The sequence below is a fragment of the Capricornis sumatraensis genome, chromosome 1 (assembly GCF_032405125.1).
Source record: "Capricornis sumatraensis isolate serow.1 chromosome 1, serow.2, whole genome shotgun sequence".
Lineage (NCBI taxonomy): Eukaryota > Metazoa > Chordata > Mammalia > Artiodactyla > Bovidae > Capricornis > Capricornis sumatraensis.
In genome coordinates, this window is record NC_091069.1 from 32250071 (window position 1) to 32276813 (window position 26743).

Genomic DNA, 26743 nt, shown 5'->3' on the forward strand with positions numbered 1-26743 from the left:
TTAGAACTCTCAGGGTTCATGATATGACGTGAATCATAGTTAAGAAGAGAAGTGTGGTTAATCTTTGGTTTGGAGTGGAATATGCTCAGCCACTGATTTACAAAGAATGTGGTGTGAGTACTGCGGATAGAGTAATTGGAGTTGCATGTATCTAATGTCATTTCCTAAAACAGGTTGGGAGAGCACTGAATTTATTGAGTCAGCTCATGATCAGAAGTCTACTCATACCTTGATCATTCAAAGGAAGTGGACCCCTCTCCTTTATCTCTTCCCTTTTCTGTAAGCTCCAGGCCCTGGCCATGCAATTGTCTTCATCCTCTCCTAGTCCAGTTAGTGAACCACTTCTCCACATAACCATGGCCTCCGCTCTGCTGGCTTTTTTTGTTCTGCCTTGGGAGTATGTGCAAGGCCAGTGCATGGATGTGAAAACCTGTCACTTGCCAAGTCACAAATAGGAGTCATCACTACCCTTACTGTCCAAAGCCCTGAGCTGTATTCTGGCCTCATTCTAAAACGGTCTCGTCCTAGAGCTGATGGCCAAGCAGCAACCTGCAGGTGTGGGTGTCACAGGTAATTGTGGGAGGAGCACAGGGGGATGGTCGAGCCAGCTTGGACCACCGTCTAGAAGGAAGCAGCCTAAGAATGAGAGGGAGGTGTTAGTTTAAGTTCTTGCCTTCCCGGCACACGGTAAGGACCAGTGTATCAGGATCAGTCCAGTCGCTCAGTCGTGTCCGACTCTTTGCGACCCCATGAACCGCAGCACACCAGGCCTCCTTGTCCATCACCAACTCCCAGGGTCCACCCAAACCCATGTCCATTGAGTCGGTGATACCATCCAACCATCTCATCCTCTGTCATCCCCTTCTCCTCCTGCCCTCAATCTTTCCCAGCATCAGGGTCTTTTCAAATGAATGTGGGAGAGAGCAAAGCACTTCTCAGATGAGGGCCGTTAACAGAATTGGCACAAATGATCATATTCAAGTTGAATAAAGCTTTTAATAAAACAGTCTTGTTCTTTATCAATACCTGTAAATTCTCTCTTTAAGCAGTAGCAAAGGCGACTGTAGCAAGAGCTCAAAAGGCAAGGCAATATTGGAGTGTTTTCTTAACAGAAAGTTAAAAATATAAATGTAGAAGATCTTTTTATATATTTTTCTTTCAGAAATAAAATCCCTTTCCCTCCCTCCCTCCCGCCCACCAGGTAAAAGGAAATATTGCACTTTCTGCTCCCATGACTAAGGTGACTGGGGTTCCAGAAGAACCTTTCAAGATTATCAGGACAAGAGCCATTTCACCTAACTCGGACCACAGACAAGCAGGTCTTCAGAGTGAAAAGCACTGCTTCCAGGTTCTAGCTGCGGAGCAAGTGGTCCCAGCGAGCGGCCCTCATCTGAAGCAGAGCTTCTCCGCCTGTGCTCCCAGCCAGGCACAGAGGCAGTAGCCTTGTTCCACCTCTGGCAGCCCTTCCTACTCACAGTGGCCATGGCCTCTCTGGGTGGAACAGGGCTGGTAAGAACTAGGGCTCTGGAAGGAACATTCCAGTACCATGACTATGAGCCCTACTCCCTGGGTAAGCTAGAGGCACACTGAGGAATAGTATGGCCACCCTCAGAGCTTGCACGTTCACGGACAAATGAAGGCTGAAGGAGATTTTTTAAACCTAAAATCTATGTGAGTGTGCACTTCAACAGCCTGGGTTGTTGGGACTTGGTCACATGTCCTTTCCCGAAGCCTTTCTTTGATTCCCCAAAATAAACTCTCCCTCCCCTTTGGATTCTCGTAGGGCTGGAGGCCATTCAGGAGTTGTCTACTACCTGGTGAGGCAGTGTGATTGAGGCGCCGTTAGGGAACGTGGCCAGCTTGTCTCGGCCCTTCAAGAAAAAGGTTAGCAGTTCCCCCTTCCCTTTCACAAAGATGGGCCCTCTCCTCACGAAGCGGAAGCCATACTCTCGAAGGATGACTTGGGTTTCTTCCACCACCTGTAGAGGAGAACCGAGAGCCTGGGGTTAGAGAGAGAGCCTGGGCTGAGGGGCTTGGTAGCACCCAGCACAGTTCCCATACTCAGGCCAGCAGGGCTCCCCTCCTGTCCCCTTCAGTCTGGGCACAGATTGGGGGTGGGTTTGCCCAGCTCTTCTCTCTCCTAAAGGTAGCTTTCCTGCCTGCTCTCTTAGGAAGTCAGCCATAGGTCACCTTGTTTGGCAACGTGTATCTTGCTTTTCTGTCCTCTTTGCCTTTTTTGTGGAGCTTTCCTGCCAGACCCAGTGACAAAGATCAGGTGGTTTTGAGGGGAGCACTTGGAGGCCCAAAATGTCAGCTAGTTCACACCAACAGGCAGGATGTTCTTACCCAAAACTTAAACCTACATTTTGCAAATAGAGTTGAAATATTTCCTCCCTTCTACTGAGTAAGCTCATCCCACTCTTGCTCTTGACTGCAACACGACCCGCTTAACATTCTGGGCCCACAGAACAGAGGCCACAGTGCCCAGCAACACATGTACTGTTCTGATTCTGTCCCCTGGACTTACCTGGATGTTGCCCATGACCCCTGTGGACTCCATCCTGCTGGCTACATTGACTGTGTTGCCCCAGATGTCATAGTGTGGTTTCCGGGCTCCAATGACCCCAGCCAGGACCCCTCCTTTGTTCATTCCTGAGGGGGAGGCACAAAATTGAGCTCAGCCCCATCGCAGAACCCACCAACTCTTCTCAATTTCCGCCTGACTCCAGCCACAAAGCTCCTGGTTATATAACCTGATTTCATCAAGCCTGACTCTTGAGTTCCCAGAGGACAGAAATCAAGTCTCATCCTCACTGTGCTCAGCAGATGTCAGCTGCCCTGCTGTGCTAAGTAATTTAGTGCAGAAGTTGCCAGTTTCTCTTGCCACCCACCTGGTACTTCAAGTCCCCTGTGACCTTGCCCAGGATTGAGAACCCCTCCCCAGAAGTGTGTGATGGGTGACGTTAATCCTAGCGGGCAGGACTGAAGTGACAGATTCCCTGGAAAGAGACAAACTCAAGCCCCAGCCAGACTCAGAAGGGAGGCCATCATAAACAGCATGGGACAGGAATGGCTGAGCATCACATTTTTGGTTTGATCACTGACCTAAAGACCCTTAAGGTCCCTTCAGCTCGAGAAGTGTGATCCTCCCCACCCGAAGTGCATCAAGTCTTTCCAAGACCCCTCCCCTGATTTGTAGAGTCCCCTGCTTGGGGAGGAGGTGCACAGCAGGAGAGGGTGCACTGAGAGGCCTTACCAATGCGCAGCATGAAGTTGTTGAAGGACTGGTTATTGATGTTGGTGAGCGTGTCCTTCATGGCCAGTGCAAAATCAGCCAGGTCTGCCAGGTGCTGCCAGCGCTCCTTGTCTGACTTCTCCTCCTGCACCAGAGAGTGGCTGTGAATGCCAGGGCCAGCTGGGCGCCTTCAGCTAGCTTATAAACACCGTCCTAGACGTGTCTTTTTAAGCTCATCCACAAAATGGAGATGGCTGTTGGTAAAAAGTCTACGGGTAACAGATGCTAGAGAGGATGTGCAGAGAACCCTCCTACACTGTTGGTAGGAATGTAAATTGGTACAGCCACTATGGAACCGTACGGAGGTGCCTCAAAAAGAGTTACCATGTGATGCTGCAGTCCTGGGTATATATCTGGAGAAAACTATAATTTTAATGATATATGCACCCCAGTGTTCATTGCAGCACTATTTACAATAGCCAAGTAGTCATGTGTGGATGTGAGAGTTGGACTGTGAAAGAAAGCTGAGTGCTGAAGAATTGATGCTTTTGAATGGTGGTATTGGAAAAGACGCTTGAGAGTCCCTTGGACAGCAAAGAGATCCAACCAGTCCATCCTAAAGGAAATCAGTCCTAAATATTTTCCTAAAGTGCCAGGGTCCAGCCCCGGTGGATCCAGGGAATTCGAAGGGTGGATGGCGTTGGCGTGAGAAAAACTTATTGATTGATTGATGTAAGATTAGATTAGGAAGAAGTAGTAAGAAAATTAAGTGGAGAGAAGAGGGTGATTAACTTGGGTTACGTGGAAAGCCAATAAAGTTCCAGACAAGGAGCTTGCACCATCTACGTTAGGCCACCGGAGTCCGTTTGAATATCGGAGAGTGCCCTGCCTTGGGCTCTCTCTCTTATGGATCTTAAAAGCCAGGGGAAGTAAGTAGACATAGTGAGCCTCCACGCCCCAGATGGGAATTCAGCCTGAAGTTAGAGTAAAGAGGAGACACGGGGGAAACCAGTCCAGCGACTGGCTCTCCTTCTATTGTCCTTCAAGGCCTTTTATACTTTTGATTATACATAGAGATCAATGGGTAATACAAAATTATGTAGCATTCGCAGCCCTGACTCTTTCTGTATATTTTTTGTATACGAAAGGTCTCAGGTGATTTACATTATCTTCTGGCCAGGAGGCTTAACACTTTTTTGGCTCTCTTTCTTAATGAATGTTAATCTCGTTTCCCCTGAAGTGTTTTTCTTTAATCTACATCTCCTTAAAGCGCTAAAGTTACATCTCTATAGAACAAAGGTGCAGTGGGTTATAACAAAGAAGGTACTTAACTCCAAGATCTAATGTTGCTAATACCAGGTCTACTACTTGTTTTTCTATATACCAACTATATCTAAAAATAAAGGATATGAAAATTTGGCAGCAAGTATTGACTCAAATGAAACTTTTAATCAGTCCTATTCTAATGATTTTGACTCTTCGGAAGCCCCTACATTCCTAGGATGTTTTAAGCTTCCTGTGGAGGCCTCAAACAATCACATGCATAGTTGTACAAGTCCTGCAGGCAGGCTAGAAAGCCATCAGAGGGGTTTTTGGATTGAAACACTTTCAAATGCAGAAGACTAAAGCCCTGAATTGACTTTTTCCAGGGAATGTCAGAAGAGTGGAAAAGCAGGCAGATTCTTATTTTTTGGGGGGTGGATGCTCAGGAAATTCCAGGGGGAAAACCTGAGGTCTGATTAGCCTTGCCATCAGAGCTCTTGCTGCATGATCTTGTCACGGGTGGAATTCCTCACGCTGGCTCCCGGCACTAAAGGAAATATTCATTGGAAGGACTGATGCTGAAGCTCCAATACTTTGGCCACATGATGCAAAGAACTGACTTATTGGAAAAGACCCTGATGCTGGGAAAGGTTGAAGGTGGGAGAAGGGGACAACAGAGGATGAGATGGATGGCATCACCGACTCAATGGACACAAGTTTGAGTAAGCTTCAGGAGTTGGTGATGGACAGGGAAGCCTGGCATGCTGCAGTCTATGGGGTCTCAAAGAATAGGACACAACTGAGCAACTGAACTGCAGACGTGGAAACAAATGTCCAATGACAGATGAATGAATGGAGATGTGGCTCATATGTACAGTGGGATTCTACTCCACTGCGAAGAAAGAAAGTGCCGTTTGCAGCAACATGAATGGACCTAGAGACTGTTACACTAGGTCCAAAAGACAAATACCCTATGTCACTTTTATGTGGAATCTAAAATGTTACACAGATGAACTCTATGAGACAGAAGCAGACTCAGAGATCAGACTTGTTGCCAAGTAGGGTGGGGGAGGGATGGTTAGGAGTTTGGGATTAGCAGATGCAAACTATTATACAGAGACTGGATAAACAACAAGGTCCTACTGTATAGCACAGGGAACTAGTCAATATCCTGTAATAACCATAATGGAAAAGAAAATGAAGATGTGAACGTAACAGTCATTTTGCATTTGTACCGCATGGTGCTAGTTGGTGTGTCTTAGGGGACCCCTTCACACAACAACAACAGTACTTAATGGCAGCTACTTTCATTACACTGTTTCCCAGCAATGACATGTGGGCTACCTCTCTCTTGCCCCATCCATCTCCTCTAGCTACTGCTGGTTAGCTACCTTGTTGGAGCTGGTAAAGCCATTGGTGTTGACATCTGGGGTGACTCCTGAAGCTGCCATGTAGGTGCTACCAATGGTCTTGATCTTGGTGATGACCCGGAACTTGGGATTGTCCAGAAGCTGAGGCCAGTGTTAAGAGAGAATTGTCAGCAGTCAAGAGAGATGAATGAGCCAACTAAATGACAGATCTGCCCTTTTTTTTTTTTTTTTTTAAAACAACAAACCCATGAAACATCTGAGAGATGTTTTCCTATAAAAGCTTCATTTAGCCAACATCTGCCATGTTATCCTGGGCCAATGTCCTGATTTTCTGAGCCTCAGTTTCTACCATATTAACACAGGGATAAAAGTGCCAGTCTTGGAAGTGTTAAGCGTGTATGTAAAAGCATTTCCCCTGGTACACAAGTTATTAATACCTGATTATTGTTTGCTGAATCTGAATTTGAGGATAAGAGGAACCAGAGGGGCCTCAAAATCTTTTGGCCAGACCTTATCCTATGAACTTACAGGTGATTTCCAAGGCTCCCACCTGGGACCCAACATTTCCAGACAACTGCCATGCGTTTTGAGTTTTTATGGGAAAACAGCAGCCAAAGTAACTCCCAAATTTCTTGGGCTGCAGTCTGGAAGGGCTGGCTTTGTGGCAGGATGCAGGGGCCAGGATAGTCACTCACAGAGTCAAAATCTGAGATGATCTCATTGAGGAAGCGCAGACACTCAATGCCACCATTATTGATGCTCTCCTCTGTGTAGAAGTCGGCAAAATTGGGCAGGGAGGCAAACATAACTCCAATCTCATCATAAGACTGGCTGTACAGCTCCTAAAGAGAGGCAGGGCCAAAGTGCTCAAAGACAGTCTAAGTGAATGGCATGCTACAGAAATGAACGTCCTTCACACCCATGACGTGCACTCAGCTTTTTGGACACACAGGTCTCCCAGACTATCCTGACTTTGAATTATTAGAAAGCTCATTGCAACTTTGGAAACAACCAAAAAAAGAGCTTTGCTAGTTCCTGCCAACAGCCCCAGCTCTAGGAAAGAGGGCAGTGGCAAGCTGTGAAGTGAGGCATGAGAACCACTCGGGACAATCAAAGTTGACAGAAAGGTGCACTCCACTAAGGCCTTGTCTTCTGAAACGGGCCTCACAGATTATGGCAAGAGATTCTTTGGCTTCTGATACTGTGGTGCTGTGTAGGTCCAGCTCTACCTGGGCCCCCAGGCCATGTCACAAGAAGGCAGAAAGCCAGAAGACAGCCCTATGGCTCCAGCCCTATGGGGCCATGCCTCACCTCATCTCTCTTCTTGGACCCCAGGAAATGGCGTGCCACGTGCTCAGGCAGCATGTTGGTGACCAAGGCTTCATTCCAGCGTCGCATCTCATAGACACGTTCCTTCTGATCGTGGACCTCAATCTTCCACAAGAACAGTGTCCGTGCCAGCTTTTCCACCTATGGATATAGACACAGGCAAGGTGTGTGCCCTAAGCTGGCCATTTGAGGGAGTTCTCGGGTGGTCCAGTGGTTAGGACCAGGTGCTTTCACTGCTGTGGCCCTGGGTTCAGTCCCTGATTGGGGAACTAAGATCCCATAAAGTGCAGCCAAAAAAAAAACAAAAAACAAAAAAGTTGAGAAATGGGAACTTGAGGGGGTTCCAACATGGAAAAACTGAAAGGAAGATGGAGATGGCTGGATAGGAGGGGAAATGAACCCCAGAAAGATGATTCATCAAAAAAGGCCACACCATACACCTGGGGTGATGACCCCAGCCTCTGTGGTTACAGGAGGATGTGAGGGGCCTCCTGGGACCTCATTTCAGCTACAGATGGGCCTTGTGGGTGGTGGCAGCAGTGGGGATCTCAGCGCAGGGAAGAGAAGTCCCCATTTCCAGCAGGCTCCAGTCGCCAAGTGCCTGGAGGTGGCTGCAGTTCTCTGACAAGCCACTGGGTGGCTCCTGAGCTAATAGGGAAGTGTAAGTCCCTTGTGTGGGTACTTCCCCTCCCTCTTCCTCTTTTTCCTTTTAACCAAACAAAAATTTCACCAGCTTCTTTCCCTTTCTGGCTCTGTAGTCAGTGTGTTCGTGACCCCCAGAGCCAGGATGAGTGGAGATCCATGAGCCCCTGGCCTAGGAAATTAGAGATTTTATCCAGGCTTTATGTCCCACTCCCAGCCTTCCATCAGCAGCTCAGAGCAAGAGGTAAGAACTGTTGTTCTGCTATTGATACTCCTGAGGGAGACCAGGAAATGGCAGAGGCGGTGGCCTGACCAGGGTCACATGCCATGTGGGGTAAGGAAAACGGCATTCCCCAGGAGGTTGGGTTCTTAGATCCTGGGGCTGCTTCTCAGGAGGCCCTGAGAAGTCGGCGTGGAAGGGGCGGGTGTGCAGGCACTCACGTGTCGGGAGAAGTAGTAAAAGCTCAGCATCATGACGAAGATCATCACTGTCATCGAGTACTTAGACGGCACCAGGGGCAGCCTGTGGGGCCCAGAATTCAGTTGAAAGTGCGCCATGCTGCCCTCTGCTGACAAGGGAGTTTTTATCCTCTCTAATGTGGCTATGCTGTTTCTTATCACCCCAGAAACCTTTCTCAGCAGCTTAAGCACTTTCATATCAAGTCCAGATGCCCACTGGACAGTAAAAATTTCTGAAATCACTGGGATTTTGTCTTAACTGCCAGCCAACTCCTGGACAGTTCTGGCTGCACTTGAAATCCACGTCAGGCCTTGAGAGCTGCTCCCTGGATGTTTATTAAACACCACATCACCTGACTGATCACAGCAGTAGCCTCAACCATGTAGGAATCTGGAGAAGGGAGAGACTAACATCTCAGTGATGGGATGAGGACACAGTTGCACCATGCGTTTTTATAACTGTCAGCCATATTTTTGTGTGGAGCTGAGTTGGTATTATATGCATATACCACAATTTACATATCCACTTAGTCTTAATTTCATTGGGGCTCTCCTTTGAGTTGGATGTTTGCGCGCGTGTGGCTATTATGAACAGTGCAACTGTGGACATTCTAGTACATACATCTGGGGACAAATAACATGTACATTAATTTCTCTAAGGTGTATACATAGCAGTGGAGTTACTGAGTCATAGGTCTATTTTCACCTTTACTAATTAACTCCAAATTGTTTTCTTAAATGGTTGTACCATTTTTTTTTTGGTTGTACCATTTATACTTCCACAAGGAATGTATGGGTTACCATAATCCATGATGTTATCAGCCTTCTTAATTTTTGCCAAACTGGTTGGTGTGTGACAGTCTTTCCTGGTGGCCTTAATTTGCATGACCCTGATTACTTGAATGCCCTTAGTTTATGAGTTCCTATTTAGACTTCTTCTGTGAAAGGCCTATTCAAGTCTTCTGTCCATCTTCTCTGTTAGGTAATCTTTTTTTTTTTTTAACTTATTTAAAAGTCTAATCAAGTCACTGCATCATAACATTCTAAAACTTCAGAGCTAAGATGGGATCTTGAAGAATTCTGCTGATAACCTCTTCAAGAGATGATACAGACTCAGGCAAACTGGCCTGCCGAGGCCCCACAGAGAACCACTGTGGCAGGAAAGGAGTCCAGGTGTTCTAGACTGAATGCCACAGGGCCCCTTCCTCCAGCTTCTGAGGTCTGTTCCGCAGCCGTTACCCAGATGGCTGCTCCTCTCTCTGCCTCTCCAGCCTGCTCTCTATTCCACCCTCTAGACCGCTCTGCATTCTCTTCACCTCAGGAGAGGCCAGCGCGGCCAGATAAGCACTAAAGTCTGCTCCAGCCTCCCGCAGAAACATGCTGACTTTTCAAGCTTGAACATCCCATACAGTGTGCCTCTGGAAGGATGAGACCCTGGGGCTTTGGACTGTTGTACTTTGTCTCCTGAAGAAAGGGACCGGAGACGCAGGGCAGGACGGGAAAGGAGACACTCTTACCTGTCAGTGCCATTGAGCCCCGAGCTGGAAAACACCTGCATCTTCTCTAAGGCCACCATCGGAAAGCTGTCGGGACAGATAACAGCACATACTTGCACCCAGCCAAACACTGAGGTGACCTGGGTCTTCCAGTCCTCAAGAAGGGACAGGATCCATCCTGGGATTACAGCCAACCAGTCTGAGAAGCCACGAACCCTGATTCCCATACAAGCCTTTGATTAGCCCTAGAGACAGATGGCCAGCTCACTGCAGGCCCATGACCTTGAAGTGGGGACTGGGGAGGTGGGTGGGAGGAAGGAGATCATGCAGATCTCCAAACAGGCTTCATCTTACTTGTGTTGCTGGAAGCGTTTGTGGTCGTAGTCATCAAAGATGGGGCGCCAGGCGTAGACGTTGATGACAGCCACAGCCCCCGCGATGAGCAGCATGAGTGTGAGCTTGACCATGTGGCTGACCTGCACCAGCATGATGGTAGCGATGAGGGACAGCACGGCCACGTAGTTGTAGTACTTGGGGTTCTCCACGCAGCCGTCCTCCACCTGCATCTCTGCGGTGCCGTTGGTAGGGCCTGTGTAGTACTGGAGACAGCTGAGCTGGAGGCCAGGACCGTGAGTGGGTGAGGAGAGCGTGGGGTGCAAGGGGACAGCAGACACTGGTAAGAAAAGGCTGGGCCGTGGCAGCTGCCACTTCCCTCAGAAACCCCGAGCAAGAAGGGAAAGTACCAGGGGACAGTAATGCGAAAGTCAGTAACTCCTGCTAAGAGCTTTAGCATCATCTCTGATGATCATGAAAACTGTTTTGTGTAGTCTGAGTACTGGTACCATCATTTAAGGGGCTTCCCAGCTGGCTCTAGTGGTAAAGAACGTGCCTGCCAATGCAGATTAGACATAAGAGATGCCAGTTTGATCTTCCTGAGTCAGGAAGATCCCCTGGAGAAGGGAAGGGCAATCCACTCCAGCATTCTTGCCTGGAGAATCCCATGGACAGAGGAGCCTGGAGGGCTATAGTCTATGGGGTCGTACAAAGTCAGACACGACTGAAGCAACCTAGTACACAGCACACACACGATCATATAAAACAGACGGGCCACTCTTGGCCAAAGTAGCGAAATTAGCAGGTGGTAAAACCAGACTAGGAATCTGGGGTTTAGGTTTCAGGCCCAAGATGCTCTTGCCCACATCACACTGTTGCCCCGGAGGAGCCATGGGCCAGCCAGTCAGCCACCTCACGGTTCACTGTGAGGGCAGCCAGTTGCCACTCAGACTCCTTTCTGGAATCTGATTGCCAGTCCCGCTGCTGGGCAGATGTGGTCAATGGAAAGTGCATCCATAAACCAAATCAGACCTACTTTTCTTCACTTTCAGCCCCTGGCTTTTATCTGGCTTTGGGAAAGCCCTCAGCATGTGACTCTAGCATGGGGAAAGTCTTACTCTTAGCCAGATTTTCACCCCTCCCCTGGTGACCAGACCTCCTGCTGTACTGCCAGTGTCCACGACCCTGCTGGATAGCGGTCCCCAGACCCAGACATCAGGTTCCGAGGGTTCCTGACATGCAGGAGACCTGGCCCCTCTCTTCCCTGAACTGTGGGCACCAGCTACCTGTGGGCATGTCAGGGCTCTGAACCCCATTCCTGTTGAACTTAGATTGAATGGCCTAGGGCTTCTCACCTATATGCTGCCAGAATAAGTCTCCATGCTGAGTTTTCTCCTGTGCTTCAGTGTTAAAGAGAACAACGCAAATACGGTTATATTTTTTAAAAATAGCACTCTTAAGAGAGTGCACCTAGTGCTACCAACATTGGAGGAAGCTGTGAGGCCTGGCGAGAGAATACCAGTGACAGCTTTAAGCACCCAGTGCTCGATAACTGGCTGGTGGCTGCCCACAGCTGTCCCTCTGCCCCTTCACGGAACCTGCAGGAACTGAGGAGAGCAGAGCTCACGAGCTCAGTCGCTCAGTCCGACTCTTGGCGACCCCATGGACTGTAGCCCACCAGGTTCGCCTGTCCATGGAGACGCTCCAGGCAAGAACACGAGTGGATTGCCATGTGCTCCTCCAGGGGATCTTCCCAGTTCCCCCGCGTTGCAGGCGGATTCTGTACCATCGGAGCCAGCAGGGGTGTGAACCTGCCGCCAGCCTCCCGGGCTCACTGAGGAGCTGCCCCCAGTGTGACCCAGCTCCAGAAGGCTGGCCTCGCTCAGATGGACGGAGGCCCAACAGGAGCGCTCCTCTTGGGGAGCAGGCTTACCTCCCTTGTCCTGCTGGACGCCTGACACTAGCCTCACTCGGGGACATTTAAGACACGCAGAAAGCTTAGAGTACAGGGCCCCTGAGTAGTGAGACATGGAGGATGGAAAGACAGGACAGGGGTTCAGAACTGCTTCAGTTCTCCACTGGGTTGCTAGCTGGCTGTGACCTAAAACAGACTTGACTTCTCTGAGCAGCATTTTTTCACACGACAGATGATACTGACCTCTTGGGATTATACGGATTAAATGAACCAACCTACGTAAAGCCCCCAGCACAGGTCCTGGAGCTGGGCTCCTGGAGGTGGGGAGAGCAAGGAGCTGGGCGGGGGAGAGAGGCAGTCTGGAAGGTAACCTGGGGAGATGACCCCACTGATCGGGATGATCAGTTAGGAACCCAAGTGCCACTCAAACCTGTGTCTAGCATCCAGTGTGGATAGCTGGGGGGACAGGATGGGCTGGCAACTGCTCATGCAGGTCAATTCAGAGCCCTCCTGTGAGAGCGGGGCGTCCCTTCAGCAGGACAGTGGGGGCTCACCATGTCCACCACGTTTGCCATGACAAGAATGAAGATGGCCAGCATGGCCCAGGTGTTCCTGGCCCAGCGTGTCCGGTCGATCCAAGTAGAGAAGGCCACGAGCTTCTTAGGAAAGGCCTACAAGCATGGAATTTCAAGGGCCTTGAGCCTTGACAGCTTTCTCCTCTGTAAACAAGGCTGCTAATCACTCAGCTTGCTCCCACACTTCCTGGGAACCTGGGAAGCAGTGCTGTGTACGTGCATCAACCAAAACCCAACTGTGGCAGAACTGAGAAGGCACATGGGTCCCAGCTCAGCCTACCAGTGCTGCTGAAGGTGTGGGTGACACACCGTGGCCCAGGTGTCAGGGCCCTTCCCAGAGCTGCTTGGGGATCAGCGGAGCCTGTGGGTGGCCCTCCAGCAGCAGTCCACTCCTGGCCTCTGGGTGGTGAAGCCAGGTCAGGAGTTTTCAGGGCCGGCTGACTTTGCCTGGCCCCTCCTGCCTTCCCTGGGTCAGTGTGCCTAAAACCCCCAAGTTACTTGTGAGTTACTGTCAGATTAAACTTCCTAAAATGCTGCTTTTCCCTTGTCATTCTGATCAAAACCTCTGCCTGGCACCCACTGCTTATAGGAGAAAGTCTTAATCCCTTGTGTCTGGCTTTGGGTCCTTTGCAATTGGAGCCAGTTCACCTTCCAGCCAGTCCTCTTCTGCTTTTCAACACAGGTTCCCATTTATCTTGATACAGGCTCTCTCACCCTCGCATGCTCAAGGGCCTGGACCAAAGTGGGTGCAGAGCCAATAGTGAAGGAGTCTGTCATAAATGAATGGATGGTGCTGAACCATCGCAACAGGAGTCGTCTACTTGTCAGGACCTGACAGCGCACAGCTCCATCAGCACTGGCTCTCACCGGGAGTGATCCTCACTTCCAGAAGGCTCTGAGCCAGGAGGAGATGCGCTTCTTACCCGTGGAAAGATGGCAGCCAGCGAGCAGATCGTCAGGATCAGGAGCAGAGCCTCCCCAACCACAAAGGTCACATAGTTTGTCATGAGCCTGTGAGAGAGAGAACACAGTGAGGAAGGGCCCAGGGGCTGGGGCTTGGGGGGTGGGGCATGGGCAGGGGGCTTAGTGAGCTGGGTCCAGGGCCAGGAGAGCAGAGGAAGGGAGACAGAAGGCAGACTCTCTAAGTGAGGCCAAGCCTGTACCCTAAAAGTTCCATGTGATTTCCCCTCCACACAGCTGTGTGCAGGGTCTGGGGACACGCAACCATCCCCAGCTGTAACTGTTCTTTAGAGGCATTTCCCAGAGAAGGGCAGACTTACAGATGCCCTGGGTAGAGCCCAGTGAAATCTGGGAAGGGATTCTTAGGAACAAGCCTTCTGCCATGTCACTGTGATGGAAAGGGAGAGCATGGAACAGAGCAGCTTACGGCCAAGGGCTGCTGAGCTGACAGTGTTCACTGCATCCCTAGACCTTCCTTAGCCCTAGGTGCGAAGTAGACAGTAAATATTTGTGGAGTAAATGAAAGAATTTGGTCCTCAGGTTGCCAGGAGAAATATCAATAACCTCAGATATGCAGATGACACCATCCTTATGGCAGAAAGTGAAGAGGAACTAAAAAGCCTCTTGATGAAAGTGAAAGAAGAGAGTGAAAAAGTTGGCTTAAAGCTCAACATTCAGAAAACGAAGATCATGGCATCTGGTCCCGTCACTTCATGGGAAATAGATGGGGAAACAGTGTCAGACTTTATTTTTGGGGGCTCCAAAATCACTGCAGACGGTGACTGCAGCCATGAAATTAAAAGATGCTTACTCCTTGGAAGAAAAGTTATGACCAACCTAGATAGCATATTCAAAAGCAGAGATATTACTTTGCTGACTAAGGTCCGTCTAGTCAAGGCTATGGTTTTTCCTGTGGTCATGTATGGATGTGAGAGTTGGACTGTGAAGAAGGCTGAGCGCTGAATAATTGATGCTTTTGAACTGTGGTGTTGGAGAAGACTCTTGAGAGTCTCTTGAACTGCAAGGAGATCCAACCAGTCCATTCTGAAGGAGATCAGCCCTGGGATTTCTTTGGAAGGAAGGATGCTAAAGCTGAAATTCCAGTACTTTGGCCACCTCATGCAAAGAGTTGACTCATTGGAAAAGACTCTGATGCTGGGAGGGATTGGGGGCAGGAGGAGAAGGGGACGACCGAAGATGAGATGGCTGGATGGCATCACTGACTCGATGGATGTGAGTCTGAGTGAACTCTGGGAGGTGGTGATGGACGGGGCGGCCTGGCGTGCTGTGATTCATGGGGTCACAAAGAGTCGGACACAACTGAGCGACTGAACTGAACTGAACTGGACAATTCTGAGTTAGCCAGATATTATTATCTTCAGATCATCAGCATCCTGATCTTTTACTTTACAGGGGAGCAAACTGATGCTCCAGGAGCCCTTAGTGATGTGCCCAAGGTCATAGAACAAATAGGCGACAAGCCACACCCCAAACCTAGGACTATGTGACAAGTCCAGGGCTCTTTTAAGTTCCCCAAACTGTGATCAAAATAGGGCTCCACACCTCTCCTGGTGAGGAATCCCTGAACTGGAGCGAACTGCTGATCGGCTACAAGGAGAAAGCAAGGGAGGGGGCAGCCATCCTTCAGTTCAGGCTTCAGCAAGGATTGGGGCAAGGATTCCACAACACCTTGCCTTGCCTTGCCTTGCCCTGGAGGACCTGCTGCTGTGAGAGGAGACAAGTCTACACCCAGAGCCTGAAATCTGTCTTTACTAAGATGAGCCAAGAAAGGGAGCAGGTGGGCCATGGTGATTGAGGTTGAAGAGCATCTCCAGCCCGTCTTCTTGTCCCAGCACCACTCAGGCCCACCCAGCCAGATTTCCATCCCCTGAACCCCTCCCTTCCTCAGCTTTCTCAGCCCTGGTGTGAGCTCCACTTTGACGCTAGTTCTATTCCAAGACCCAGGGGCAGACAGAAGGAAGGGGGTGCAGGGCACAGACCCAGCATTCCCTGGGCTGCTCTGGGGGTGCAGTGCAAGGAACCCAGCCTGAGGCCCTGAGTCAGGCTCCATCTGAGGCCTTCTCCCTTCAGGCCTCCAGCCTAGGTAGCTCGTCCCCTTCCGCCCTCCCAACTGTCGGGCCTGCCCTGCCCACCCCGCACCAGGGGTCAATGAGGATCTCCACCACGGCCGTGCAGAGCAGGACAACGCAGGAGCAGCTGAAGGCAGCCCCGCTTTGCTTCTCCTTCTCCACTGAGTAGCGGGTTTCCATCTCAGGGTCCATGAACCGCATGGACAGGAGGAAGGTGTTTCTCTTCTTCACTCTGCAGTGCAAACAAGCCCCGTGAGACACATTTAAGAAGACTAAACTTCCTGGACTGCGTGCCAGGGCCGCTCAAGGTTAAGACCAAGGGGCTGGGTGTCCACAGGGCCGCTTACACCTGGGCAGACTCTCGCTCGAGCAGCGCCTCGTTGAGTAGCTGGTTGAGCTCATGCTCGTCCTCAGAGGCATCCACCACGCGATCAGCCAGGTCCTGAAGGCGCAGCCTCCGGCGAGGGTTGGGGAACGAGGGGTTGTCGGCCTGCAAGGCAGGGCAGCAGAGTTGGGGGGGCAGGTGGGATGGAGTGGGGAGAGGTTGGGGAGACATGGCAGTGTTAGGGGAAAGAGGAACAGAGGGATCGCAGAGCACCGCCCCATGGCTCTCAAAACCATCTCCTGGGGAAAGTCTTCCCAGTGGTCTCACGTGGCTCCATCCTGCTTGGGTCTGGACCCAAAGCCTCAGGCCTTCCGGCTTTCCCTGAACTCACCCAGGCCCCGTGCCCCTAACAGGAGCTCTGCAGTGACCGCCCCCTAATGGTAGTGTGGGGAGCAGCCACCGGGCTCCTGAGCAGGAGACCTTGAGTCAGAGATTGCTGCTGGGCAGCACAGTGCCAGCACCTCCTGCTGTGAGGATGGGGGTGTCACACAGCCGTATGCATCGGCATTCTCAGGGATGTAAAAGACCCCTAGCCCTCGGGCTTAAGAGAGCTCTTAAAAGAGCTCAGATCTGGCTCCTCTGAGGGGAGGAAGATCTGAGGGGGAAAGCAATGCAGAGAAACCAACAATCTTACTGCTAGTGGGGTGGTGGGGCTGGGGTCCCCACTACCATTTTTATTCCTGGTTACAAAGGAAAAGCGTCAGCTCCAGACACATGACTCCAGACCATGACTACACAGCCATCCGTCCAAACGACAACTGGGACTGGGCTCCTTGGCTGTCTGGGTGGGTCCAAGAGTCTATCCAGAAGCCAGAACCAAGATGCCCCGGGCTGGAGCTCAGGCATGCCTCGGGTGGAGTCTGACCCATATAATCCACGCTCCTCCAGCCCCAATTCCTTCTCTTTAACACAACACGGATGCTCTTTTCCAGCACCAGGAACCTCTGTCCCTGAAGCATATCTAAGAGCAATGCGACACTGGCTAATCGTGAGGACAGAAGTCACAGTCTGCTAATTAAGCCTTTGTGTCCTTGTTAGTGAATTACACTGCATTGGTATTCCACTTTCTATCAAGAAAATCACAACAAGGAAGAGTTACTGAGCATTGTGGTGCTCAAGAAAACCCAGTTTCTCTTCAGCCCCATCCACCCTCTTGTCCTCCATCTCCTGGTCTACAGGCACAGGGCAGCAGAGAGCAGCGGTGAGGCTGACCAGCTCACGGCAGCCTCTGCAGGGCCGAGACCCATCTCAGCACTTGCCTCTGTCAGTGGAGGTACTGAGGAAGCTCTTCAGTAATGGACGGATCCTGGACAGGATCCTGAACTCCCAAAGTGGGCCCTGATCTCAGGGGGACAGCCTGTTGATTCCTTTGGAAACCCTCCATCTGAGCACAGGACTTGTGGGGTTTGGACCTAGCTAGAGAGGTGGGCACAGCCCTGAAGGCCCACTTCCAAAACGGTCCGATCCTGGAGCAGTGTCCACTGGTGTCCTTGTGCCCTCAGACCTACAGAGTTAGGGACATCGGAGCTGGACCAGGCTGTGGCAGTGGGCATGTCCTCTGACCTTAGCCACTCCATCCCCAGTAACTGAAGAGGGGCCAGTGAGACCAGGTGGGGGGTGACCAGCCCCAGGTTATGCAGTTCCAAGGATGGAGCCCAGCTAGGGGCCAGGCCTGCCCTTCAGCTCAGGACTCTTCACCTTCTGCCTCCCCATCTCCGCCCACATCCCGGGGCTCAGCCCCACCCATACCTGGGCATCTTGCTCCTCGGGCTCCTCAGATACAGAGCTGCTGGTGTGAATGCTCCCGTTGGACTCCTTGGTCTCAATGAGGGCAGGGGAGCTGGGCTTTGAGGAAGGCGGCGCTCCGTTCAGCAGGGCCTGCAGCAGAAGGGAGGGGCCATCAGGGGCCCCCAGGCACTGCCAGCTGCCCACCCAGGCAAGGGGCTGGTCTACTCTCTGGTTTGGAATCTCCTCACTAGAGTTCAGAGGCCTCATAGCTTTAGAAATCTCACTATTCGTTTCCTCCTCCAGAACATCCACTTTAGAATGCTGTAATTTTCTAGTATTAAATTTCTAGCATTAAACCTTTTCCAAGCAGAGAAAGATCCTATTGTTCCAACTCCTATTTCTAGGTAACTCAGGGACATAGAGCCTCACAGGGGTCATGCTTGGGGTAGAGAGCCCGGTCAAACGCCTTCCAAATGTCTGAATAAATTCCATAAACCAGTTTCCCCAGGGATTAGTACTTTTCCTTGACAGAATAAATGAGATCCTCTACACAGGAACACAGTCCACTCATTCATTTACTGAGTGTTTATCGAGTAGCTACTGTGTGACAGGAACTGTTGTAACTTCTGGGGACACAGGCACAATGTCCTGACCTGGGATCCCACCTTCTAGTGGGGAGGCAGGCAGCAGTGAAACAAAGAATAAATGGTTACAGGAAGTCTGGGACCAGGGCCTGGAGAGGCAGGGGAGGCAAGGGACACAGGGGTTCCCGGAGAGGTGGCTGTAAAGGGGAGGCTGGGGAGGGGTCACTGTGAGGATAACATTTCCGTAAACACGTGAAAGAGTACATTATGCAGCTCTCAGGTTCTGGGGAGCAGGAAGCCTGGAGTGGGCATGCACCCGGAGTGGGCGTGCACCCGGGGGGTCCGAGCAGCAGCCAGGAGGCCCGCGCTGCCCCAGTCGAGCAAGTGAGTGAAAGGTGAGGACCTGCTGGATGGGGTTCCTGGATCAAAGTTCCTCAGGGGACTTTGGCTTTTCCTCTGAGTGAGACGGGGACCAAAGGAAGATGCTGAGCCAGGGGGTGGTGACATGATTCACCCAACATCCCTGCAGGACCGCTCTGGCAGCTGTGAGCAGACAGGGCAGTGGGGCGAGGGCAGGAGCAGGGTGAGAAGTTGGGGGACCACCACGCTGACACAAGCAGGAGACGACCGTGGTGCAGGTGGGACGTGGCTGCCAGGGGTGAGAAGAGGGGCCTAGAGGTACACCGTGCAAGAAGGGGCTTGTGGGCAAGGGTGTCTTCAAAGATTTGGGGCTGAGCAGTTAAAAGAAGGGAGTTGCCACTGATCGGGATTGGGAAGACCAAGGAAGAGTGGGTTCTAGGGTGGAGAGAGGTTTGGGAGCTCGGCTTTGGACCAGTGGGCTTCCCAGGTGGCGCAATGATGAAAAACACCTGCCTGTCAATGCAGGAGACACATGAAATGCAGGTTCAATCCCTGGGCTGGGCAGATCTCCTGGGGGAGGAAATGGCTCTGCCTACTCCAATATTCTTGCCTAGAGAATCCTATGGACAGAGGAGCCTAGCAGGCTACAGTCCATGGGGTCGCAAAGAGTCAGACATGACTGAGCACGCATGCACACACACACACAGATGGAGATTCACCCGTGGCTGGAAGTTTAGCGCAGGGATGCCAGTGGGGCTGAGACCACAATCTGGGAGCTGTTGGCGATGGCATTCAGGACAACTAAATGAGACTGGCAACAAGGTCCATAGAGACAGGAGACGTCTTTCCAACACTTGGGAAGGATTCGTTGTGATAACTCTCCTCACACTCTCCTCCTCATCACTCTGTTCAGCTAAACCACGGGGAGAGGTCACTGCAGATGGAATGGTGTCTGCTCCCGTGAGGCCCAGAGAAGCCCTGTCACCTCTGTCCCTTCTGCTCCCTGTCACCACTCACACGTGGCCCGTGTGTCACCTCCTCTATCTTGTCCGTGCTTGACTGCTTCCAACTCACTCCCTGCTGAGCAGGTTTGGTGATCTGCTAGCTCAGCCTTCTCAGAGCACATCTGGAGCAGGAGAAGTTCTGAACTCCCATTGAGCTAATCACAAAGGCTTATGATAACTGTGCTAAGCTGTCAGCACAGTTAACACCCACTGGGGGCTGACAGTTCCTGCAGCGCCTGGTAGAGAAAACAACTAGCGGATACGATCTACAGCAGGCCAGCATCTTACGTTCTCTGAGAGAGATGCACCACGGTGCTGGGCACAAAGCAGATGCCTGACACAGATCTGACGAGCATCGTGTGACAGAGGGTTCATCTCATAAACAACAAAGTCTACAAATCAAAGGTGCAGAAACTCCTCAAAGGTTAGATACGAACATGCTGTTCACAGAAGAGAAGCCCCAGGCTGACGACCATGTGGAAAGTGTCCAGTCATACTAATAACTGAAGAAATGCAATTAAAACAGTGAGATATCCTGGCTTCATCTTTCAGATGAATGAAGAAAAAAGTGAGTCAAAGACCGGCAAGGGCCCAGGGAGGGTGGCAGGAGGTGGGGACGTGGGTTAAACTTACATTGTGCAGAACCTTTAACCCAGCTTTTCCACTTTGAGACATTTATATTTTTCAGGTAGGGGCATCTAAGAAACAGCTGAAAGTCAACTTTACAAAACACTGAAAACCTAGATTGCCTCAAAATGTCAGTACAAGTTTTGAAGGGAACAGCGCCCATGATTCCATGAGGAATGGGTCAGCTCGTTTGTCTGGTTGGAGCATTTGGGAAGAAGTCTAACTCCCGCCCATGGGATGCTGTCGCCTGTGCTTCCTTCCTGCATGGTGGCATCCGGGTCCTGGGGCCCAACAACTCAGACCCCACTCTACTCACCCGGAGCCTCTGTGCCAGTGTTTCAAGTTACACATCCATGAACTCAACTTTTCTCTAATTGGAAAACTGAATAATGAAAAACAGCTTTATAAAGATGCTGCTGCCAAGCCAAGACCCCACCCATAACCCTCTCGGGGGTGTCAGGTGCCACAAACAACTCCTGACTCACATGATGCACCATGCAAGGGTTGACTGAATAAGAAAACACAAGATTAGAGCGAACAGGAATGTGTGTGGCTGTCACAAAGACACATTTGACTGCTGCTCTGTGACTTCAAGGTGGTCCCTAGGACAAGCAAATTTGTGGGTAATTTTTTTTTAAGGAGTAACATTTTAAAATTCACTAAAAACTTTTTTTTGGCCAGAAACTAAATGTTCCATCACTTCACAAAGGTCACTGATTTCTCAAATGATTGTCAGTTAGCATCTTACAGAATTGCTTAGAAGAAGACTTTTTGTTTGTTCTGGGGAATATATTGAAGTTCTGTGTGTAGCACTCATTAAATATGAAGACTCAAGAATTCTGTGACCGGGTCAAGTGTCATTTCCTGGGGCTCCACTTTCCACCCTGCCATTTCCTAATTTTCTGCAGGACAGCTTTCTACTTTTTCTGAGTTCTTTAGAGCATTTCCTGTTGCTCAGACTTTACCCTTGGCACAAAATACCTTGTACTGCCCTTTGCTCTAACACTGCACTGAGAGGACCTCTCACGGTCCTGCCAACTCTTCTACAATCTCATCTCTAGGCCTGGGGGGTGGGCGGAGGACTCACCGAGCCGTTAAGGCCGTTTTGGGCAGCTGTCTTCTTCACCTCTGGCTTGGAAGCGATGATGAGGTAGGTCTCGATGCCCTTCTCTTCCAGGTAATCACAGCGACTGCCCCCCTCACCCGGCTCCACGTCGAACTCTCCTTTCAGGCAGTCCATGGTGCTCTGGGAGATGTGCACGCGCCTGGGTTCCGGTGAGAGGGGCCCTGAGCACAGGCCAGGCAGCCCCCACCCTGCCCGCTGCCCCCGGGACACAGCAGTGCCCAGCGAGTCTTGCCACTAGCTGGCTGTGTGGGCAGCCCCGCACGTCCCCCTCTCTGGGCCTCAGCGGTCAGTCCGTGAGACGGTCTGTCCTCCCAGGCGGCTGAGGGTATCAGATGAGATAAGGAACTGAAGTCTGCTCTGAACACGAAGGTCATAAAGTCTGATTAGTATCCACCCAGTGTGAGTCTCAGCTGTACCACCAGCTGTCAAGGGGTAGTAACCCATGTCTAGGGAGCCACTTTGAGGGAGAGAATTGTGACTGTGTCCGAGGGAAGCCCCCTGGACCCAGGCTGGGAAGTTTTTGCCACATCCCTGTCCATCCTGAGGACAGGGCCTGCCCTGCCAACCCTGACCGAGTCTGTAAAGAGCTCAGTGAGATGTGCAGGTGCTTCAGGGCCTGTCAGGAGACCCTCACAGCTAATAACGCCCTCCACTGAGACCTGCGCCCTACAGGAGCTACGGGGACTTCGGAGCCCAGCAGCCCCATGGCAAGTAAAGGGGAGGTTGGACAGGCTCCTGCAGGGCCCAGGAGGAGGAGCTGCTCCTGGGTGCAGAGGCCTGGTGCTCCAAGGTCCCTCGTCCCTCGTCTAGACCACAGCCCCGAGGGATGGCTGGGACGGCCCCCTCCCTCAGCCCCTATGCCCGTCCCCACCCTGGGAAGGAACATGCGCTCACCCAGGGATGCCGCCAGCCTCCATCTTGTTGGCCACGGTGACGTCGGTGGACCACACATCGTACTGCCAGCGTTTCTGGCCGAGGACGCCCCCCAGCACGGTACCTGTGTGCACCCCCACTCGCATGTCCACCCCAGTCTTCGTCTTCTCCCGCACATACCTGCCAGGTACCCACACAAACAAAGGCGGGTTGAGCCTGCGCCCAGCCAGGTGGCCAACCCCTCCACAGCCGCTACCAGCCGCACCCCCTGCTTTCTGCCCACGTCTGAGTCACCCACTGCTGGGGTTACAGCAGGCAGCGGCTTGAGCCTACATTCAACAACCTGTGTGTGATTTGAGGGGAGACAGGGGGCCGGAAACAGCAGAGACCCTCTGCCCCCGAGCGACCTCCGACTGCCCTCATCCATGCAGCTGACATCACCGAGTGCCTACTATGTGCAGGCCCTGTGCTAGGTGTGTGTGCGTGAAGGGGACCACCCCCCAGCCTGAGACCTCCAAGAGGAGACACACGTGAACTTCAGAATTTTGCCCAACCGTGATGGGAGTGTAAGTGAATCTCTAAAACCTGAACCATGGTCTCCAGGGAAAGGCAGTCCCGGCTTCTCTCCAGCCAGTCCTAGAGGAGGATGCTCTAACAATGCAAAACCACCCCCTTGGGCACACACTCAATTCCCAGACTCAGCAAGGTGCTTTTGGGGGACTGATGCCACCCAGGGCCCCCCAGAGGCCTTGAGGGGACAGCCAGGAGCATCCCCCAGGCATCTCCAAGCTCAGGGTGCAGAGACCGCAGCGGAAAAGATCCTGGGGGCACAGAGCTCACTGCCCTCAAGGCTCCCGGCCTCAAGGCAGGAGCCAGAGCTCTGAGCTCAGAGACCAGGGTTCCGGGCCCGGCTCTGCTGCCCAAACACCTTGTGACCTCAGTGGTCCCTCCTCTGCTGCACTTGGACTTCCTGGTTCAAAAGATAGGCATGGGGGTCTCTGAACTTATCTGTCCAGAGATAAGGGCGGGGGTCATGATGAGGAAACACAGGGAGAAGAGATGGGGGGACACTTGGGAGGAAAGTAAAGAAAATGTGAGGTGGAGGCATTTCACGATGAGGGCACCGCCTAGCAGAACAAAGAGCATGGCCTGAGGCCGGGAAAGCCTCGGTCGGAGGCTGCACCCACGTCACACCCTGAGGGACCCTCCTAGGGGGCCTGGGTTGCACAGGGCCCACCAAAACATGCCAGGTCGGAAGGTGTGCTTCCCCAAGGGGCCGGGACCCATACTCTGGGAGCCCCCCATCCCCCGCCAGCGGCGCCCACTTACGAGATGGCCTCCACCATGGCAAGCCCCATGAGGATGGAGCAGACGGCGTGGTCCTCCCGGTAGTCAGGCAGCCCGCAGATGCAGTAGTAGCAGTCGCCCAGGATCTTAATCCGCAGCTGGTGGTATTTCTGAAAGGGCGGGGTGTGGACTGGGGTCCCGAGGCACCCCCTCCTCAGTGAGGAGGGGCGAGAGGCAAAGACCACTGGGGAAGGCTGGGTGGGAGGAAGTCGTGGGAGCCAGGGAGGAGGGGGAGGGGCAGGCCCAGGCCACGTGGGTGCCCCCCGCCCCCCACCCCCCACTGTGGAAAGCCAGCTGGGGGGCAGGGTACTTACAGCCGCCAGCTTGTCAAAGCGGGCAAAGAGCTCATTGAGCAGCTTCACAAGCTCCTGGGCACTGCAGGCTGAGGACAGCTGGGTGAAGCCCACGATATCAGCAAAGAGGATGCTGGAGCGGAGGAAGGCTCAGCAGTGAGGACGCGGATAGCAAGCAGGGCTCCGTGCTAATCACCCCCAGCTCCCACTCCAGCCCCCAGGCAGCCAGGTCCTCGCTCAGGCCCCTAAGTGGTGAGAGCCTGGCACATCCAGGGCGCATTCAGGGCTCTGGCCTCTAGCTTAGCTTGTCTGTGGTGTATGTACAATGACGGGTCTGGACCATACAGCCCATCTCAGCCCCCAACATCTGGCAGCAAGGCAGCTCCTGCAGGGGCTGAGGTTCATACTGTGGGGAGGGGGTGCATGTTTCCAGGAAGACTCTCGAAGTCCACAGTCCTCATTCGACCCCCTGAAGGCCCCATCCAGTGCTCGGAACCCAGGCCCGGGGCCCGCGCACCTGACGTTCTCATGGCGGTACATGTACATGGTGTTGAACTGCTGCTGGTCCTTCTGGCTCTCGTCCTTCTTCATGTCCTTCAGCATCTCGTCGGCCACGTGCTTGGGCAGGATGGAGAGCATAAGGTTCTCCTGTGGGGGAAGAGAGGGTGAGCGGGAAGGGCAGGGCCGGTGTGGACACTCTGGGAAGAAATGCCCCAATCCTGGTCACAGACGTGGGCCAGGAACCAGGTGACCTTCCCTGGAGACCTGGCAGGGCAGACCCCACCCTGGGAAGCAGCTGGAGGCCCAGGACAGGTCAGTTCCTGCCCTGAACAGGCTGAGTGTTGAGACCTGAGCATCTTCAGAGCACTGATGGGGCTCAGAAACCCATGGAGAGACTGAGTGACTCGTTACCACGAAGCCCTTAGAACGGTGTCTGCACACAGCAAGTATCCTTATGCCTTAGCTTCTCTTGTGTCACTTGACGTGAAGTGTCACTAAGGCACTGAGACAAAGTGTCCCAGAAAGTCAAGGTCTACACTTGCCCCAGCCTTCCAAGCTGACCACAGGCTTACAGATGACAAGCTCCAGGGGGTTTTCAGGTCAGCAGGAGACCTTCTGTCCCTCAGCCGGGCCTGTGAGCTCTGTCTGGTCCAGGCATCATGATGAGGGGACACAAAGAAGGATCCTGCCTTCCACGCTCGTCTCAGCCTTTTTCTCCCCCTGACATATGCATGCGGGGTGCACAGTAATACAAGGAATGAGCAGGTGTATGAGGGGCTGAGGAGGACATGCCAGGCTGGGAAGGGTGGAGACGGACCACAGGACACCAAGGATCAAGAAAGTCCAGCATGGTGCTGCCCGTCTACTGCAAACTCTGCGGCCCCTGCCCACACGGTCAGGCCTCTCCCACACCCTCGGACTCTGCATCAAACTCTCCTCCAAAAAAAGACTCTGGGCTCCCTGGGAACCTTGGGGACATCAAGACACAATCTAGTCCTGTGTAGTGGCCGCTCCTAGCACAGTCTGGGCTCTAGGACTGTCAACCAGGGCCGGACAAAGGCAGCAGCTGAAACACAAAGCTGATGCCCCACATCCGGGTGCCTCAAAGACAACAGGGCGAGGAGGTCAGGGGCTTATCTCTGGGGAGTGCCACAGGGGGGACTGTCACTTTTTGCATCATATGCTTCTGTAGCTTTTTGCAAGAGAACAGATGAGTTCTGAAAGCAGATCATCATTCAACGTCAAATTGTCAAATAATAAGAAAGCGGCTGTGTTGTAAATTACGGCTACAGATCTTCGTGGGCCGTGTGAGGCAACCTCATGGTGGACCAGAAACGATTAAGCAGGCAGAGTCTACTTTAAGGTAGAGTCTGATGGGGGCCTCCCAGGTGGCAGTGGTGGTAAAGAACCTGCCTGCCAATGCAGGAGACATAAGAGACGTGAGTTTGATCCCTGGGTCAGGAAGATCCCCTGGAGGAGGGCATGCCAACCCACTCCAGTATTCCTGCCTGGAGAATTCCAGGGCAGGGTCTACCTTAAGTCACTCTGATAAAACAGGTCTTAAATAAGAAGTAGGCATAGTGTACACAGAAGAAGGGACAATTTGTCAGATGAGAAAAAATGCAGGAAAGGGACTTGACAGGAAAGAACATTCTAGAAGGTGGAGGACAGGAGCAGGAAAGTGGCTGAGTGGGCAGTGAAGGAGGGGCTAGGCCCACGTCACAACCCCAGGACTTTCGTGCCGGCCAGGCTCTGCTCTCCTCCTCCCCCCACCGCCTTCCACATCTGATTTCACACCCCTGGATGGCTCCCACAGTGTTCTCTGCGGCCCCAAGGCCTCCTCCACGTGACCCACTTGCTCTCACGGCCCGACTCCCCCTGACTTCCCTAGTGGCCCCTCCCAGTAGACAAGCTGGACACCATCTGCTTTTCTCTGCATGCCTTCCTGCCCTCTGCTCTGGTGTCACTCTTTCTCGAACACCCTTCCTCACCGACCCGCCACCTCCGCAGAGCCCCCAGCCCCTGGCCAGGTGTGTTCACCCCGCTCCTCACTTATACCCACTTTACCAGCATCTTTGCTGCTGCTGACCTTGTTTGCCCTTACACTTCAGAGATTCTAAACCCGTTCCTGGGTCCTGGCCTCTTTTAAGACTGTGTGATGCTAACAATGGATCTTTCTGATAAATCCTCACACACACATAGCAGGTTCTTGACAGTCACTCTCAGAGTCCAGGTAAAACTCCAACAT

The 26743-nt window shown here is 52.3% G+C and overlaps 1 protein-coding gene across 2 annotated transcripts in view; it reads right to left on the reverse strand.

The window, feature by feature from the left end:
* Nucleotides 1-1619: 1619 nt before the first annotated feature.
* The window catches only part of ADCY3 (adenylate cyclase 3), an 86194-nt gene continuing 61070 nt past the window's right edge, over nt 1620-26743 (reverse strand). The window contains exons 3-21 of one of the 2 annotated variants that reach the window (XM_068964227.1): nt 24512-24642; nt 24016-24127; nt 23684-23811; nt 22376-22534; nt 21443-21620; nt 17802-17930; nt 16015-16157; nt 15738-15899; nt 13541-13628; nt 12597-12713; nt 10149-10270; nt 9816-9881; nt 8281-8362; nt 7180-7338; nt 6564-6710; nt 5890-6009; nt 3257-3380; nt 2528-2652; nt 1620-1979 (exon numbers count right to left, since the gene is read on the reverse strand). In XM_068964227.1, coding sequence (XP_068820328.1) covers nt 1797-1979; nt 2528-2652; nt 3257-3380; nt 5890-6009; nt 6564-6710; nt 7180-7338; nt 8281-8362; nt 9816-9881; nt 10149-10270; nt 12597-12713; nt 13541-13628; nt 15738-15899; nt 16015-16157; nt 17802-17930; nt 21443-21620; nt 22376-22534; nt 23684-23811; nt 24016-24127; nt 24512-24642 — 2475 coding nt within the window. In that variant the 3' untranslated portion in view covers nt 1620-1796. Of the gene's footprint in view, nt 1980-2527; nt 2653-3256; nt 3381-5889; nt 6010-6563; nt 6711-7179; nt 7339-8280; nt 8363-9815; nt 9882-10148; nt 10409-12596; nt 12714-13540; nt 13629-15737; nt 15900-16014; nt 16158-17801; nt 17931-21442; nt 21621-22375; nt 22535-23683; nt 23812-24015; nt 24128-24511; nt 24643-26743 lie in introns of both variants that reach the window. The other variant, XM_068964216.1, reaches the window with a different exon arrangement.